This window comes from Molossus molossus, unplaced genomic scaffold, assembly GCF_014108415.1.
Source record: "Molossus molossus isolate mMolMol1 unplaced genomic scaffold, mMolMol1.p scaffold_m16_p_11, whole genome shotgun sequence".
NCBI lineage: Eukaryota > Metazoa > Chordata > Mammalia > Chiroptera > Molossidae > Molossus > Molossus molossus.
Genome location: NW_023425346.1, coordinates 75,138,718 through 75,157,216, shown reverse-complemented (window position 1 = coordinate 75,157,216; position 18,499 = coordinate 75,138,718). Strand labels below are relative to the sequence as shown.

Sequence of the window (18,499 nt, the reverse complement as noted above, 5' to 3'; positions counted from 1 at the left end):
ATCACTTTACAGAGATAGTTTTATATTAATAGATACATATGTATATATCTATAGATAAATGTACATAAAAATTATGCCAAAACTGAACATACTTCCCCCTCACACATAGTTGCTAAGATATAGTACTTGTAATTCTTATAAACGGTTCAAGAAATGAAGAAAATATTGGATTTATTCTACAATTCTCCCCCTAACCAGGCACATAATGTCTAGTACCACCAAATTATTTTTAGTCATTATGTACAAATTATGTGAAAAACTAACAAAAATAGAAAAGTGGGCACAGAGAGACTGAATTATAGTACAGTAAGAATTATAAAACCTTTTTCTATTTAAAATTCATTTGGTGAACCTGACACACTGCCTCTAACTATACAACAGCTTAAAAGACACTGCTACTATTTGTCTACCTATCTTGAATCAATTTCAACACTCACATTAACTGACTCTGATATATTAGCCAAAGCATAATGTTCACACAGCCCACCAGGGCATATGTAATATGTGTGTTATACACATACGATGCCTAAATGTCTTAAATTTTAGTTGTTTTCCAGTTGAGTAAGATCATGCAGTATAATAAATAAAATATTAAAATATAATTATCCTTTATTAATAGTTTTAAGAAAGACGGGGGCAAGTAAACTCAAAATTGAATAATAATTGGAAGCCATGTAGGCGTATAAAATACATAGTTCCCCTTATCCACAGTTTCACTTAGCAGCAGTCAACTTCCATTGGAAAATAGTAAATGGAAAATTCCAGAAAAAAAACAATTTGTAAGTTTTAAAGTGCGTACTGTTCTGAGTAGCTGATAAAGTCTCGCACTGTCTGCCTTGGACATGAATCACTCCTTTGTCCAACACCTCCATGCTGTATATATGCTCCCCAACCGCTGTCACTTAGTAGCCATCTCAGTTATCAGATCGACTGTCGCAGCTCGCAAAGCTGGTGTTCAAGTAGCCCTTATTTTACTTAATAATAGCTCCAAAGCATAAGAGAGGTAATTCTGTCAACTCAGATATGTCAAAAAAAAAAAGCTGTAAAGTGCTTCCTTTAAGTGAAAAGGTGAGTATAGTACAATAAAATATTTTGAGAGACCACATTCACACAACTTTTATTACAGTATGTTGCTTTAATCGTTCTATTTTATTATTAGTTATTATTGTTAATCTCTTACTGTGCCTAATTTATAGATTAAACTTTATCATAGAGTATATACAAAAAATAACAGTATATATAGGGTCTGATACTATCTGCGGATTCAGGGATTGGGGGTCATGGAATGCATATCCGCTCATAAGGGGGGACTACTATATCTAAAGTTAGTTTATTTTACTAATTTCATAACTGGATGGAATATACCACTAACAGAACAGCAAAGGTGCAAAGATTGAAATTTAAACCCCTAATTAAGCAGTGGTTTGAGAGTTCTAATGTCCTGTATCTGCTTGACACCATGACTCAGTAGGCAATCTCAAATGAAATTGAATACTCCCTATAGTATAACCTTAATTACAACTGTAATAAAGTAACAACCTGTGATGTTTAAAAAATAAAATCCTCAAAAATCATTGGCACCCACCAATGAGAAAAACAACTACTTCTGCATAGTTTTATTCATTCAAAGAACAGTAATTCGTAATTGAAAAAAAGTTGTTTCTGTGGATTCCCTTACATCTTGATTACTGTCATCTGATCATAACACAACAGTAACTGACTCTGCTACCATGTCAGTTTCTCTTCATGGACTAGGTCTTAATCATAAATCAACAGAATGACTAACTCAATATTGTTCAAACCAGTGAGTAGATGGCTTGGAGCCATTTCAGTTTTTACATTTTTCAAAAGGTCAATATACCTACTCAATAACACAACAATCTTTCAAAATGCTTCCCTCTTCTCTAGGATTGAAAAATAATGCTACCATTTAAATTTAAAGTGAACTTTAACTAGTAATTAAAATTTTCATTACTTCTGAAATGGTGACCCACTAAAATATAGTTTTAGTCTTTCTCTTGTGACCAAAATCACAAACTCCTCCTCCTCTTTCCTGACCATTTAAAATAGTTTTCTAGATCTAAATGACCTAGGAAAATATTACAGCTTCCTGCATCAGTCATAATTTTCCACAGTAGCAATATGTAATAATCTTAAAAAACAAAACCTTTACTTTTGTTAAAGCAGCAACTAATGCAAATGGAGCTTAGATATAAACATTACCAAAAAACAAGATGCTAGCACAAATTAAAAGGATTTAGTAGTGAAAACGTATTTTAACTATTTACATCTGCTTGCAGTGTTATAAATGATGAAAACCTAGTGTTCATATCCTTCATAATAAAAATTTATTCTGCACTTTAATACAAAGGCTATGTTGCATAAACAGAGGATTTAAAGCTGTAGCAGAGTGGCTGAATGAAAGGCAAATGGCAATCTCTCTGGCTCCAGTAGATGCCATTCCCTATCACACAATGTTTCCCACTCATAAATACATGACAAATACTTCCTCAATCATTTTTTACGAGCAGGGATGCACAGGGGGTAGTCAATGGCTAGCTTGAGGGAAAATAGGAACAGCAGGCAGCAGAAACTGTACAGAAAATGGCTATGTGGTAAATTCTCTTCTGGAACATCACTCAGTTACCCAGTCTTTGATCTTTCAGCTACAATTACACTAACTTCCACAAGAACTGACCCCCCCAAATCCCTCAAACATACACAACCCAAACCAGATCATTAGCTATACATAAAATCTAAAATTTGGTTTTATAAATAGGATCATCCATATTTCTACATTTTTATAAATTAAAATTTGCTATTTAGAAAAGAGTTTACTTTCAATTGGCTACAACCATATCATCATCACAACTGGTCTCAGAAAAAACATGGGGTGTCTGGCGACAGCTAAATCACAGACTGGCGTCTCCCAAGCAGTCTGTCTACCATTAGGGTCTGGGAAATGGTATTTACTATACAATTAGAGCCAGGGATTCTACCTGTAATCATCCAAATACAGGTGTGAGAAGCCCCTTTGGGCAAGGAAACTGACTCATCCCTTTTCATGGAAACTTTGATGTCTGTATTGTTTCACAGAACTTCAGGAAACTTTACCATTTACACCACAATGAGAAGATTTATTAACTGAGGTCAAGTAATAAATTTAAAAATTCTTTCCCAAAGGTAACAATTTTTAAGCACATTAATCATCAAATTTATAAGAACTTGAAACAAGACAGAACTGATTATTTTAGATTTATCTATTGGAGGACACTGACCAGTCAGAACTAAATTTTCATGTTAAATTTATGCTTTCTAGATTATTACCAATACAGAGGCCAAATTCAACTTTTTATCAGGAACACAAAATGTCTGATAGTGGTATCAACAGGGCATTTTTAGTTGCAGTAATTTCACAGAATTTATTCTAATGATTTATTGGAGTTAACCATCTGACATTAATTATTGTTTTGGCTTCCAGTCTATGAATGTTTATTTTTCAGTTTAAAGCTTCTCACTCTTTGATATCATATGGAAATGAGAATTTTTAATGGAAAATTGAAACCATGTGCATCTAAGTACTTAATGAAGTACAGGAAAAAACCGACAATATATTTTAGGGGAATTTAGATATTTTGCTTTGGATAGTTTTGATCTTTTGTATAACGTAATAGTATAAAATACTGAGGGTCCAGCGAGGCAAGTCAAAGCAAGCACTATGCCAAATGTGTACATGTCCACATTATGTAAACATATGGATTTTTTGAAGTTATTAGTGAATGAAAGGAAACTTTGTACATTTTAGTTACATGTCAAAAATGATAATCCATACATGAATGCCTAGTTTTTACGTTTGCACACTTTAAAAGTATTTGAAACAGATACTTGGTCTTCCCTGTGCCCCACAGTTTCTGTTGTTTTTAAATTAAAAATAAATTTTATAAGGCATTCAATCTGGATTAAAATTTATGCCCAACTGTAATCCCAAGTAGATATTTTAAAGTCACATATAATATCAACACAGCTAGAAATTCTTTAAAAAATTTTACTGCTCCAACTACATTTAATCTCATTTTGCAAAACAAAAAAAACCAAGTAATGATGTCTATTAAATTTAAGTTTGATAAGTAAATATGTATCATTCAGGACTGCCTAATTGAATTTTTTATTTTTCCTTAAGTTCTCTCAGTGTAACTCAATTAGGATATTCATTGCAGAATTTAAACACCAGGCAAAGCTTTCTCATCCATTTAAAATTTTTTAATAATAAGAGGAAAAAAATTAAAATCCAACATAGCAGTAAGCACATATGCATGTGTTTGCTTGTGTACAGATATGATATGTCTGGGTATACCTGAGGAGGAAAAACTTACCATTTGTTTTTCTTTCTAATGTAATCTTTTTCAGAAAGATTAACCAAGTAGACCATTGGTTTTGAAGTCAGAAATAAGTGTTTATTCAGCACTTCAATCTAAAGTGGAATACAGAAAAAGAATTCTTTTTAAAACTTGAGTAAATCACTAAATAACTTGAAAGTAAATTCTGTTGAAAGTAAATAGCCATTTTCATTTTCATAATTCTTATTTCTAAAAGATTAGTTGTTATAAAATACCAGAGTAGGGGAAAAGAAATAATTAACAAGCCTGGGAATAAGCAATAATTGACAGAACTAAAGTTTAACTAGATATAATCATTAGTGTAAAATAATGACAACTCTAATTTGTTCTCTAAGAAATCAAAGCAAAGGCAATAATAAGTGGCATAATATTTATAACTTACCTCTTTGTCATTCCAATCATGATAGAAGCGAACAGGTTTCTTTTGCTCTATAACCCAGGATTTAACTTTGCACATTATGTCCTATACATAATTGAGAAAAAAATAAATAAATACAAGATGAATACTAAGCATTTAGATACTAAATACTAAAATTAGAAGGGGAACTAAGTCACACAGGTAAATATTTTCAGAATCTCATTAAAAAATCAAATACAAATGAAATGTTGTGGCATTAAGAGATTAATATATACAATGTGGAATACTAGCAAAATTAGTAAAAGTCTTAAAAATTTTAAGACAATTCAACTACACCAAACATGAAAAAAGACAGTAGTATTTCAACATTATCTAGTGATGCCACTTGCAAGATAAACATGCTATTAGGAAATGGGGTGGGGGGGCTACTAGAGAGAGACTGAATTATAATTTTTTGATTAAAAAGAAAACCAAACAGATGATATTGAATCTATTATTGATAAACTACCCTCCAAAATATTATATCAACTGACCAAAACCCTTTTTTTTATTATGAATTAATTTTTTGCCAACACCTTCTCCCTGCCCACTTCTCCTGTCCCCACTCCAACAATCCCCCTCCAACCTGCCAAAGCCTCCATTACACAATGGCAAGAGCCCTGCACTGGTGACCTCCAACCAGCTGCATTCACTTTCAGAACATCTCTCTCTGCTGGAAATCTAAAGGCCTTTTAGTTAGCAAGCTAGTGTGCATTCAGAAGGAGTAACTGCAAAAAGAGCCCAATGTGCTTTGTTTCTCTGGCCTTTCTTCACAGAAAGATTAATCATCTGTGAAATGGAAACGGCAAACAGCAAGTGACACAAACTGAACCCTTCAAGCCTTTCCTCATCAGTTTTGTGGTTCTGAATCTAAAAGCTGCGTGTGGCAAGGTTCTCCTTACAGGCAGGTGTTAATAAAAGGCTCTAGGGTCTAAAAGGTCAAACTTAGCTCTTCCACAAGAAGTGCATTTGAGAGTCATCTGTTTTTTGTTGTTGTTAAGGATAATGTATGGATATTTAAAACATGCAATTTTTAAAATTTATCATAATACATAATTATTAATAATAGGGTTTTTTTATTTTCATCAATATATTTTCCTTTACCATAACTCAGTTATTCTTCTATAAATATCCACCTGTATAAATTACCTCAATATTTAGTATATCTTCCTTCCAAATTTTGCGGTTACCAACAGAAAAAAATAAGGAAAAACCCTTATATCCTTAGATCGTGATTTGAAACACTCCAGGAAAAGGACTTCCTACAGATTTTAACAAGGAAGGGGCAAGCTAAAAACTTTTAATGAAATCTAACATGTTCTGCTTAAGAATAATCACTTTTACTCTTCTATAAGTGAATTTCACTCATAAATGTTTAAAAGTGGCTAATGTAACACCATTTCCTACAAGGAGAAGATCAAAGTGCTATATTACAAATGCATTATGATTAAAAAAGCCCTGTGCAGCCTTGCTATTAACTGTTCTTTAAACCCTAAAAGGCTTCCCATAGATCTCACTTGGCACTGCATATACAACCTTTGACAAGTAATGTAGACCATTTTTATTCATTGCCTAAAATTGTAGGCAATTATGTGCGTCACACTGGCCACCTGCAAATTCTGAATGCCTGCTCCAGTTGTCAGTGCAAAAAACTAATGTCGGAGGGGATTAATCTAGGGGGAGAGAGTCCTCTTTAATGGCTCCAGCAGGTGAAATGGCCCAGCTGGTTACTATGATGAGTGGCCAGAGTGGCTTATGTAGAGATACGCAACAAGATTATACAAAAGAAGGAGAAAACAGTGGTACCATCTTATATTTAGTTCTATTAGTTTTTTTCAATTAAAGAAAAGAGAAGAAAATATATAAAAGAAAAGCAAAAGCAAAAATAAGGAAGGAAATTACATTTTAATAATATAAAAAGTATAAAATACTTTTGTAACTATAAACATTTTTACAAAACAAAAGGGCTTCAATAAATGCTAGTTGCTAGTGAAGGAATTCCAGTATATCTCTCTCATTTTAAATGAACTGGATCATCACTTCAGACATAAAAGTCAACACAAATGCCTTTGGCATCCCCCCACATAGACACCAAAATACTACATTATAAATTAGAAGCACTCAAATTTTACAGAGAATTAACTCATAAAGTTCCCAAATAGTGTATTCATTAAAGCTACATTCAAATCTTTTTAGAAAAGTTTATAGATTACCACCAAGTCTTTGAAGAGTTGAAAATAAAAATACTTTAAATTTTAAAATATTGTATTTTGTACCCAGTTCTCTCTTAATTTTTCCCATACAATATTATACAGCCAAGAAAAGATGCCTTGGATTAGTAAAAGATGTCAATTTTACTTAAGACAAAAAATAGATTAATCAGATAAGTTTATTTTGCATAAATGATCATTATATGGTATAGTTGCAATGTATTGTTTTCCTTACTTTAAGTAAAAATTAATTTTAATTTTGGCAAGAAATTAAAAGACATTATGTTCCTATCTAAAAAACTTCTTTTCGGATGAAAGAAAACATTTGGACTTATTTGTACATAATACTTAATGGATTGACTGAAATTTTTTTTTAATGCTTATACATATAAAATTATGATTAGAACAATAAAGGATTCCAGTTTGGTAAATGTGGTTAACTGAAAAAATAATTTAGTACAGCCCTGGCCAGTGTGGCTCAGTTGATTGGTCATCATCCCAAAGGGTCACTGGTTGATTCCTGGTCAGGGCACATGCCCGGGTTTCAAGCTCGATCTTAGGTTTCGGGCGTGATCCTCGCTATGGGGCAAACAAAAAGCAGCCAGCCAATTAATGTTTTGCTCTCTCCCTCTCCCTTTCACTCTCTCTAAAAATCAACAAAAAATCTTTAAAAAAAAAAAACTGGTACATACCTAACTTTTTTTTAAATAAAGGGTTCCAAGAGGAAATTTGTTTGAATTGAGATATGAAAGATGAGTCCCAGACTAGAGAGAAGTCTCTCTTATTTTTAAAAATCCTCATCTGAGAACATGCTTAGTGAGAAGAAGGGGGAGAGAAAGAGGGGGCACAGGAGAGAGAGAAGAGAGAGGGGGAGAGAGCAAGAGAGAAACATTGATTGGTTGCCTCCCCTACTCTTCCCAGCTGGGGATCAAACCCAAAACCCAGGTATATGCCCTGACAGGGAGTCAAACCTGCAACCTTTCAGTGCACAGGACAATGCTCAACCAACTTAACCACTCTGGCTGGGCTACCTAACTTGTTTTTAACAAATTAGAATATGATAAAAACCCTTTAATGCTTGATGACTTACAAGTTACTTTAGGATTTTTGTTTGTTTTTTGTTAACCCTCATCTGAGGATATTTTCCCATTGATTTTTTTTTTTTTTTTTAATCCTCACCCGAGGACATTTTTCCATTCTTTGTTCAGGTAGAGTGGGAGGGAGAGAGACGAAGAGAGAGAGAGAGAGAGAAACATCGATGTGAAGGGACACATCGAGTGGCTGCCTCCCGCACGACCAACCAGGGCTGGGGACAAACTGCAACCGAGGTACGTGCCCTTAGTGGGAACCGAACCCGGGTCTCTCAGTACCGCAGTCCGACGCTCCAAACACTGCACCAAACCGGCCAGGACGATTTTTATTTTTATTTTGGCCATTTTTACTAATTTATTTTTGTTACAGATGTTTCTCCTTTTCCCCCCATTGACACCCTCCTCCTGATCCCACCCCACCAAAGCATTGTTGTCTATGTCCACTGACTACACATACATGCATACAAGTTCTGTGGTTTATCTCTTCCCTCCTTCCCACCCCCCTCTTCTGAGGTTTGTCAGTCTGTACCCTACTTATATGTCTCTGGATCTATTTTGTTCATCAGCTTGTACTGTTCATTATAGTCCACAAATGTGCAAGATCATGTGGTATTTGTCTTTCTCTGATTAGCTTGTTTCACTTAGCATAGTACTCTCCAGGTCCCTCCATGTTGTCTCATAGGATAAGAGATCTCTCTTTCTTACAGCTGCATAGAACTCCATTGTGTATATGTACCACAGCTTTCTTATCCACTCATCTACTGATGGACACTTGGGCTGTTTCCAGAACTCAGCTATTGTAAATAGTGCTGCTATGAACATAGAGGTACATATATTCTTTCTGATTGGTGTTTCAGGCTTCTTAGGATATATTCCTAGAAGTGGGATTAGTGGGTCAAATGGCAATTCAATTTTTAATTTTTTGAGAAAACACCATATTGTTTTCCACAGTGGCTGCACCAGTCTGCATTCTGCCAGCAGTGTGGTAGAGTCCCCTTTTCTCCACACCCTCGTCAACACTTGTTTGATGATTTGTTGATGGCAGTCATTCTGGCAGGTGTGAGGTGACACTTCATAGTCATTTTAATTTGCATCTCTCTGATGCTTAGTGATGTTGAGCATCTTTTCATATCTCTTAGCCATTTGTATGTCCTGTTTGAAGACGTGTCTATTTAGGTCCTCGGCCCATTTTTTAATGGGATTCTTTGTCTTCCTTTTGTTGAGTTGTATGAATACTCTCTATATTTTGGAAATTAGCCCCTTATCTGATGTATTGTTGGCAATTATGCTCTCCCATAGAGTTCCCTTTCCATTTTGATGCTGATTTCTTTTGATATGCAGATTCCATTGATTTTTAGAGAGAGTGGAAAGGAGGGAAGAGAGAGAGAGAGAGAGAAACATCAATGTGAGATAGACACATCAATTGGTTGCCTCCTGCACGACCCTGACCTAGGTCGGAGATCGAACCTGCAACCCAGGCATGTGCCCTTGACTGGGAATTAAACCCGAGATCTTTCTGTCCCAGGGCCAACACTCTAACCACTGAGCCAAACCAACCAGAGCTGTATTTCTTTAGTAACATCATTATGTAGAAACATAGATGTAGGAGGAGGACTGTTTTGTTAACTGTAGCAAATTCCTCGTTTTCAAAATAAATTCTGTACATGATGGAGATTATGCAAAAATCCCTGGTCATCTGAACTTTTTGGTTACATAGCAGTGATGTGAGTATACTATTTCTAGAGTTAACAGCTTAATGATTAGTGTGGCAATAAATCCTAGGTCTACCACTCATCGGGACTTTGACCTATTACTTCATTGATAAAATTCAGATGAGGATACTATCTACCTCCTGGGGGTTTCTGTGAAGATCAAAAGAGATAATGCATATAAGGTGTCTAGTGCAGTTCTTGGCACAGAGTAAGTTCTCAGTCAATGTAAGTTGTTGCCATTGTTAGTATAATTGTTGAAAGATTAAATGCCATTGATCTACAAGCAATATATCATTTTGGGTACTCCTTTAAAGCAAATAAGTATACATTTTCCACAAATGAACAATTGTTCAGTAGTCCTTTTCTTCAAATTTCTGAAGGTCACCAACAATATTGGCTTTCTCAGTGAAACTTCAATTCCAGCTTCTAATCTTAACAATCCACAAGAACTAGCTAGCTTTTGCTGAGCTATCTTCTAACTGCAAAGAAACTTAATACAAACTCACCTTGATACCTCGCTCTTCTACTTTTACTCTGCTTACTAAGAGCCCCAAATTTCACTTCAGAAATGCTTTTTTTTAAATGCATTTTATTATTGTTGCTGTTAATAGCATCTGTAATGCATTCAGACTTAGGGAAGATATGTGACTTGCCTAAATTCCCATAGCTAGTAGTGGCATGGCTAAGATTCAAATTAAGGTCTAAGTGACACAAAATTCATGTTCTGTCCTATCACGTTGGCCTATTTGTCTTCCTGCCTTTCTAATTGCTCCTTGTTTAGCCTAGGCATTCCCAAGGTTGCTATTCAAAGTCTTCATTCTCATTCCAAGATCAGGAAAATTCAATATTCTTACTATTTGGGTACCATTTCTGTCAAAAAATAATATTTTTCTTTTCACAAAATAACATAACCCAGTTATTTACTAGACTTTCCTAGAGTAATTAATAGACTTCTCTATTTTGGTATTCTTTAGTTCCCATAGCAAAAGTTACTCATCAATGATCCACAGATTTTAGGGGTTCCCTCACTCTGAAATTGTATTTAAAGTTCTCTGTTTATGTGCCTTTGAGCGATGATGACACATTATCTTCCAAATGCTTTTAAAAGGGATTTATGATCCAAAAAAATCAAGAACAATGGTTGTGAGTGACTCTGTGGCAATACTCAAATGCAACAACAGCCAATTAAGTAAATGTTCCATTCCAGGTCCATGGACTCCCAGACCTGAAGTTCAGACACTGACCGAAAACTTGCTTCAGCCAGACCCTGCACTCCATTTCCATCTATTCTGATCAACACTGTGCAGATAAAAATTCTAGTAAAAATTCCATGCTTATCTAACATAATTCCAGTTAAAATCCTAATAGAGATGTTGGAGAACATTACAAATTGAATATATCATTATTCTAATGACTTGCTTGTGAGTAAAAAAATGATTACAGAGAAAAATGTGCCCTGCTTTACTATATATTAAACCATAAAGCTATAGTAATCAGAACAGTGTGATTCTAGCACAAGAGAGGTATAGATTAGAAACAATCTCTGCCCTTGTTGGGTAGCTCAGTTGGTTAGCGCATCCTCCCAAAATGCCAAGGTTATGGGTCCGATCCCTGGTCAGGGCACACACAAAAAGTAATCACTGACTGCATAAACAGAACAACAAATTGATGCTTCTCTCTCTCTCTCTCTCCCTCCCTCCCTCTTTCAAATCAATTAAAAAAAAAAAAAAAGATGGAAACAACCTAAAAATTCATAAATTAGAGATCTGCTAATAAATTATGGAATATTCGTATAACAGATCAGTTTTTATCCATTAAGACAAGATATATCTGTATATACATTCACATGGGAAAATCTCCAAAATATATTGCTTAGTGAAAAAAGCAGGTTCAGAACGTAAGGTTAAGAATATGGATTTTATCATCAAACAGATTTGGGTATGAATCCTGGTTCTGCCACTGTCTAGCTGTGTAACTATGGGGCAGTTACTGAATATAAGTTTGCTTCTGTAAAATTGGGATAATAACTCCAATTTAAATATGGTGATTGTGAGAATTAAATGAGAAAATACATGTACAATAACTGCCACAGTTCTATATACATGGTAAATACTCAATATATATTAAATATTATTATTTATGGCAGAATGCATAATGTGATTCCATTGTGGTTTTGAAACTATATATAATACATATAAGTAAATGTACTCAAATAATGAAACTAGATAGATGTCACATCAAATTTTAACAACAAAAACTTCTAGAAGATTGGATTCCAGAGGACTTCCCTTTTTTGCCTTCTTTATTAAAAACTACAATGCTGTTTTTATTATTTTTTAACCAGTATATCATCTTCAGAATAGGAAAAAAATAAAGGTATATTCATAGGATGAGGATAAAGAAAGGACTTAATCTATTCTCTGCCCACCATCTGTAATCCTAAAATTTGATGGATAGACTTGGCAGTTTATCAAGGTGACTCACTATTATTCTGTAATAATTATAGCCTCCAAGCCTGATACTTCCCTCTAGCAAACCCGTTACCCTAATACCTGATGGTGACATTCAGAAGAGCTGACCTGTGCTGGCTGGATGGCTTTACCACAGCACAGCCAATAATGCACCCAGACTAGAAGAATGGCAGCAAGGCCTCCAGCTCAAAAGAGTCTGACTAGAAGTCTACTAATACAGCTTCCTCCTGCTCCAACACAGAATGTCCCCTTTACATATTCCAAATCCAGAAAAGACCAGTCTGGGCTTTCTCTCACAAAATAGATTTCCATTGAATACTCTAAGTTGAGATTTAGGATCTGCCTGAATCAGAATATTAAGCATTTGCTGCTTTATTAGATGAATGCTGCTGTTTATGGAGACCAGAATACTGATTCCTATCATCTTTCTACAGAAAAAAATCAGGCAACGAAAGAACAAACTACGACAACTGGCAGGAAAGAATCAGGTGGATAATAATGAGTTTATGGGGATACTAATGTGCTACTATTTTTAATTTTCTCCATCTGTGTTTGGTTGGCTATAGGCAAAGAGAAAACGGACAAGTAGGAATACCTGAAAAGTATGACTCCATCACATGCACCACAACAGCAGCACTCACCTGAGTTAATTCCCTTAGGCTGTATATAAATCAATGGAGAAAGTAGTCTCGCCTCAAATGGGTCTATCCTCATGACCCTTGCCTCAAACACAATATATTCTTTGTGTTATTTTGGAAGTTTTAAAAAGTTTTGCACTTTCAAACTGCTGTCCTCAAATAAATGACAGTGACACTGAGGACCTATAATGTGCTACTGCTCATACCATTTTACACAGTGTACTAAACACATGATCCTATAGGGTGCTTTACTCCCAGCACTCTCCTAAAGGAATGACTCAGTCCACACAGTCTCCTGGCCATACCTGGTGGGCACTTGACTTACAAAGTTATCTCATTAAGAAAACAACAACAACGAACACCTGATGTGGTAAATAAGCCAACTGTAAGTAAGCAGAAATTATGAAGTCTAGTGGCAGCAGGAAAGAAAACGTAGAATTCCAGTGAAGCAGACACGAGGAACATCTGAGTTACGCGAGTGGCAGATCCCCACCAGAGAAGACAATTGTGCTGTCCTGGATGATTTACAGTTCAGCTCCCAAATGCCTAGCTATGCTATACTTTCTGCTCCTGAATATTTTTGGATTCCCATTTCCCTTCTCACCTTGTATTTTAAAAATAAAAATCCATTTCTTGACATAGCCTAAGTTGAGTCTCTGTTCCTCACAACTAAAAGACTCCAATTAAAAAACACAAGAAGAACTCTTCTAAGATTCAATGACCCAAGATTTACCTCTAGCAAATCATACCTATTCACAGAATGTATTATCAAATAAGAAGTGAAATATTTTCCCCAAAACCTTAAGACCTTATTAATGCAATTTTAAAATTTTTTATCGTAATACACAATTATTAGTATTAGGTTTCTTGGATTTTCATTGATGTATTTTTCTTTACCATAAATCAGTTATTTTTCTATAAATATCCATTTGTATAAATTACCTCAATATTTAGTATAGGTTCCTTCCAAATCTTGCTGTTACCAACAGAAAAAGCCTTGTATCCTTAGATCGTGATTTGAAACACTCCAGGAAAAGGACTCCCCACAAATTTTAACAAGGAAGGGGCAAGCTAAAAAGTTTTAATGAAATCTAACATGTTCTTCTTAAGATTAATCACTTTTACGCTTTTGTAACTGAATTTCACTCAAATGTTTAAAAGTGGCTAATGTAACACCATTTCCTACAAGAAGATCAAAATGCTATATTACAAATTCATTATGATTAAAAACAATAATTTCCTCAAAATAATGACTATAAACTGAGAAAGGGAAATATCTTACGCAGTGTTACAATGACCATTGGGTTAATCATGGACAATTATGCTTACACTCTCATGCTGCTCATCCCCGTTCAAGATAAAGGAGACACTACCTCAATCCTTCCTACTGGCCTAAGAGCATCATTGTCAAACTCCTCATTTATGCTGAGAATAATTACTATAATAACCATTTCTCCAGTACCCATGAAGGAGTCCCACCTACCATAGTTTGACTCCTGCACTAGTATTACCACATCAAATTAAGCAACTTGTCATTTTTTTTTTTGAATGGTTATAACCCATTCCTAGCTTTGGGGTATTGTGTATTATGTAGACTCAAATAATGAACTACAATAATTACTAATCACATTCCTGGTTCATGAATTTTTAAATGGTTTGTTACACTTAATAAACAGTTTTAACTTTGGGGTTCATTTTCCCAAGTTTATTTTTATAAAATCAATAAAATCAAAGTATAAAAATATTTAGGGGAAAGCATTTAGAACTCTACCTCCCTAAGCCACTATTATTACTTAATATTTCCTTCCAGATGACTTTCATTAGATTTCTTCAAAAATATTATAACCACTATGTACATGTGGTTATACACAATATACAACGATGTTCATAATAGTATTATTCACAACAAGCAAAACGTAGAAACAACCCAAATATCCACAAAATGTGGTACAGACATATATTATTATTCAGCTCTAAAAAGGAATAATTCTGGTACATGCTACAAACAACATGGATGTACTTTGAAAACATTATGCTAAATGAAGTAAGCCAGATTCCAATAAAATAAAGCATGATTCCAATTATATGAGGTTCCTAGAATAGGCAAATTCATAGGCAAAGAAAGTAGAATAGAGATTACCAGAGACTGGGAGGAGGAAGAAATGGGGAGTTGTTATTTAAAGGAATTTCAGTTTGGAAATAGATAGTGATGGTTATAAAACATTGTGAATGTACTTAATGCTACTAAATTGTACACTTGAAAAGGTTAAAGTGGTAAATTTTATATTATGTATAGTCTGCCATAATAAAAAAAAAAAGCTTTTTTTCAAATAAGAAATTTCTGCTTCAGGCTATGTCTTAAATGATGACTAAGAAACAGGGATGAAGAAGCAGCAAAAGGGTAGAGTTCTAGTAAATGAATTCATGTAAAACAAAAATGTTCAGCTCACTGTCAGGGGAACTGAGAAAATGTAGGTCAGGGAAGGCTAAATCACAAAGAAATTGGTGAGCCATGGACTTTGTATTGGAGTATCTTATAGTAAGTTGGTGAGGTATTTTAATCAAGGAAATAACAAAATTAGGTCTGCGTTTTATATATGTAGAAAATGAGCAAGAATGGAGGTAAAGAAATCAGTTAAACTACACAAACAAATTTAACATAAATGGGGCCCCAACAAAGGAAGCTATAAAAACGAGGAAGGAAGAGATAGAGGGAATATTCAGGAGGTAAAATCAATATGGTAGTATGTAAATGGTAAAGTCAAGAGAGGAGTCAAAAATAATGGTTTTCAGTTCAGATAATTTGGTTCCATTTATTAAGTTAGAGACTATTAGTACAGAGAAAATATAGGGGAGGACCTTAATCCAATTATGAGTGGTGTCCTTAGAAGAGGAAAATTTGGGCAGAGATACAGAGGGAAGATGGCTATGTGATGATAGAGGCAGAGACTGGGTTATACTGCCATAAACCAAGGAACGCCCGGGTTACCAGAAGCTGAAGAGCCAAGAAAAGATTCTCCCCTAGAGGCTTCAGAAAGAGTATGGCCTTGTGACACACTGACTTCAGACTTCTAGCCTCTGGCACCATGAAACCATACGTTTCTATTGTTCTAAGCCATCCAGTTTGTGGTACTTGTTATGGCAGTCCTAGGAAACTAATACACTTGGCTGATTAATACCAATAGGAAACATTTATCCCAGTCTTATCTTCTTTAGTGCCTCAGTTTTACCACAGACAGCAAAATCCACTATAAAAGGTATCTATCTTTAGGTCAGAATTTATCAAACTCTTAGGAAAGATTCTGATTTAGCATTAAAAAGTTGGTTCATGCCCTGGCCGGTGTGGCTCAGTTGGTTGGAGTGTCATCCCATGCACTGAAAGATTGAGGGTTCGATTCCCAGTCAGGGCACATGCCTAGGTTTTGGGATTGATTCCCAGTAGTGTGCATAGGGGAGGAAATCAATCAATGTTTCTGTCATACATCGATGTTTCTTTCTATCTCTCTTGCTCTCTCTCCCTTCCCTTCGCTCTAAAAATCAGTGCAAAAAAAAAAAAAAAAGCATGTCCTCAGGTGAGGATTGAAGAAAAAACACTGGTTCATTTTTTATGACTGTATATCTCTACCTGTAGACGATATCTATTCCAAGTTTTTCTAGCTTATTCACATTAAAATACAAATGACATCAAATCTAAAAATGAAAACTTCACAGAAAGAGATTATGCAGAAAATAAAGACACATTTGAATGAATATTAATGAAGAATCAGGTAAATGTCTGGTGAACAAAATGATCTACCTATTTTTCTTGTAACTTACAGGGAGCGTCTATCTCTTTTATAGCCCAGGGTCTACGTCCGATTAAAGTTCTGATTCTCTCTCTCTCTTTTTTTTTTTTTAATCCTCACCTGAGGACATTTTTTCGTTTTTTTGTTCAGATAGAGTGGGAGGGAGAGAGAGGAAGAGAGAGAGAGAAACACCGATGTGAAAGGGACACATCGAGTGGTTGCCACCCACACGACCCAACCAGGGCCGGGGACAAACTGCAACCTAGGTATGTGCCCTTAGTGGGACCCGAACCCAGGTCTCTCTGAACCGCAGGCTGGCGCTCTAACCGCTGAGCCAAACAGGCCAGGGCAAGTTCTGATTCTTTTAGCCAATATTACAAACATAAACCGAAGAAAAAACACCAAGCACATTTTGTACCTTTAGATCATTGTTAGAGATTATAAAGAAACTTTTCCTTTTTAAGAATCTCCCCTTACAAAAACTAGCTGATATAATCACATAGGTATCATCTCTGTATTGGAAAACTAAAGATAAATCAGAAGTAGGAAAAATGTAAAACACTACCAAATTAAACCTGTGATGCTAAAGACCAACCAGAGATAAACAGAATGATTAGGACAAACGATCTAAATGCACAGTGGGCAGAGATGTGTAGCAGAGGCTGGTGGTGCCTGCCCACATCCCTTCTGCCCTCAGGCTTCTTTCTGAAAACATCAGCAACTCTGCTTAAGTGCTGTGCTCAGACCAGACAGACATCGGGTGCTGGGGAGTCAATACTCCAAAGAGCAGCCCGTGACCATTGACTGATTAAAATTAGTTGATAATTACCTCAGCTTTCTCACCCTTCCAGTAGAAAAACTACAACATACTTTCTACATGGTTTTTCAGAGGTCCCTAGCAGGACTGAGCCCCAGGTGCTCAGGATTTTCACAGGCTCATTTACATCCTTTGTATGGGTTTTCTTCCTGGTCTTAATTCCCCACTCCCTGGCTTATGCTTGCTGAGATGGCTTCCAAGAAAATGACCTGCAAGACAATCCTTGCTTCTGGGGAAACAACTGAAGGTCTAAACCTAAATTTAGATTAAAAGGCAAAGAGTCTCATATATGACTTAAAATGGTTTTGCAACTCAAAATGGCACAGTCTTGAGAAACTCTTTAAGACTTCTTAATTTTTATTTATAAATTACATCGCCTATTCAATTTTTCAGGTTACTGACGATGGAACTGATCCTGAAGCCTGTGACTTCTCAGCTCCACGTCTGCCACATTCCTTTCATTTTGCTCCAAACTATCAAGGAAATCAGCAGTTAACATAGGTCTCTGTGTTCCAAGACCAAGCACTTTTGACAATAATTTATTAATAGTGTGCTTAAGATTAAACGTTAATTCTGTAGTTGATTTCTTCCTTAATAGAGTTCCCTAATCCACTGTGAGTTTTCCAAACTTATTAAAAATAAATGAGAAGAGGAATAGATAATAAGTTTCCAAGATGAGAAAATTAAAAATAGACACATGTATTAAAAATGCATGAAAAGCTAATAAGAAACAAAATCCTTCTTATGACAAAGAAGCATAAAAAGCAAGAGCAATTTATGGAAGATGTTAATAAATAAGAAAATATATAATTAAGACATAGTCTATTTATGTATGTATGTATGTATGTATGTATTTATTTATTTATTTATTTATTATCTTCACCCTAGGATATGTTCATTGATGAGAGAGAGAGAGAGAGAGAGAGAGAGAGGAAGGGAGAGAAAGAAACATTGATTGGTTGCCTTCCATACATGCCCAGA

The 18,499-nt window shown here is 35.1% G+C and overlaps 1 protein-coding gene across 9 annotated transcripts in view; it reads right to left on the bottom strand.

The window, feature by feature from the left end:
* OLA1 (Obg like ATPase 1) overlaps nt 1-18,499 on the bottom strand; it is a 154,538-nt gene that overhangs the window by 45,635 nt on the left and 90,404 nt on the right. For all 9 annotated transcript variants that reach the window (XM_036254630.1, XM_036254633.1, XM_036254639.1 and 6 more), the window contains 2 exons: nt 4,780-4,860; nt 4,374-4,471 (listed from right to left, as the gene is read on the bottom strand). In XM_036254630.1, the coding sequence (XP_036110523.1) occupies nt 4,374-4,471; nt 4,780-4,860 (179 nt within the window). The remainder of the gene's footprint in view (nt 1-4,373; nt 4,472-4,779; nt 4,861-18,499) is intronic.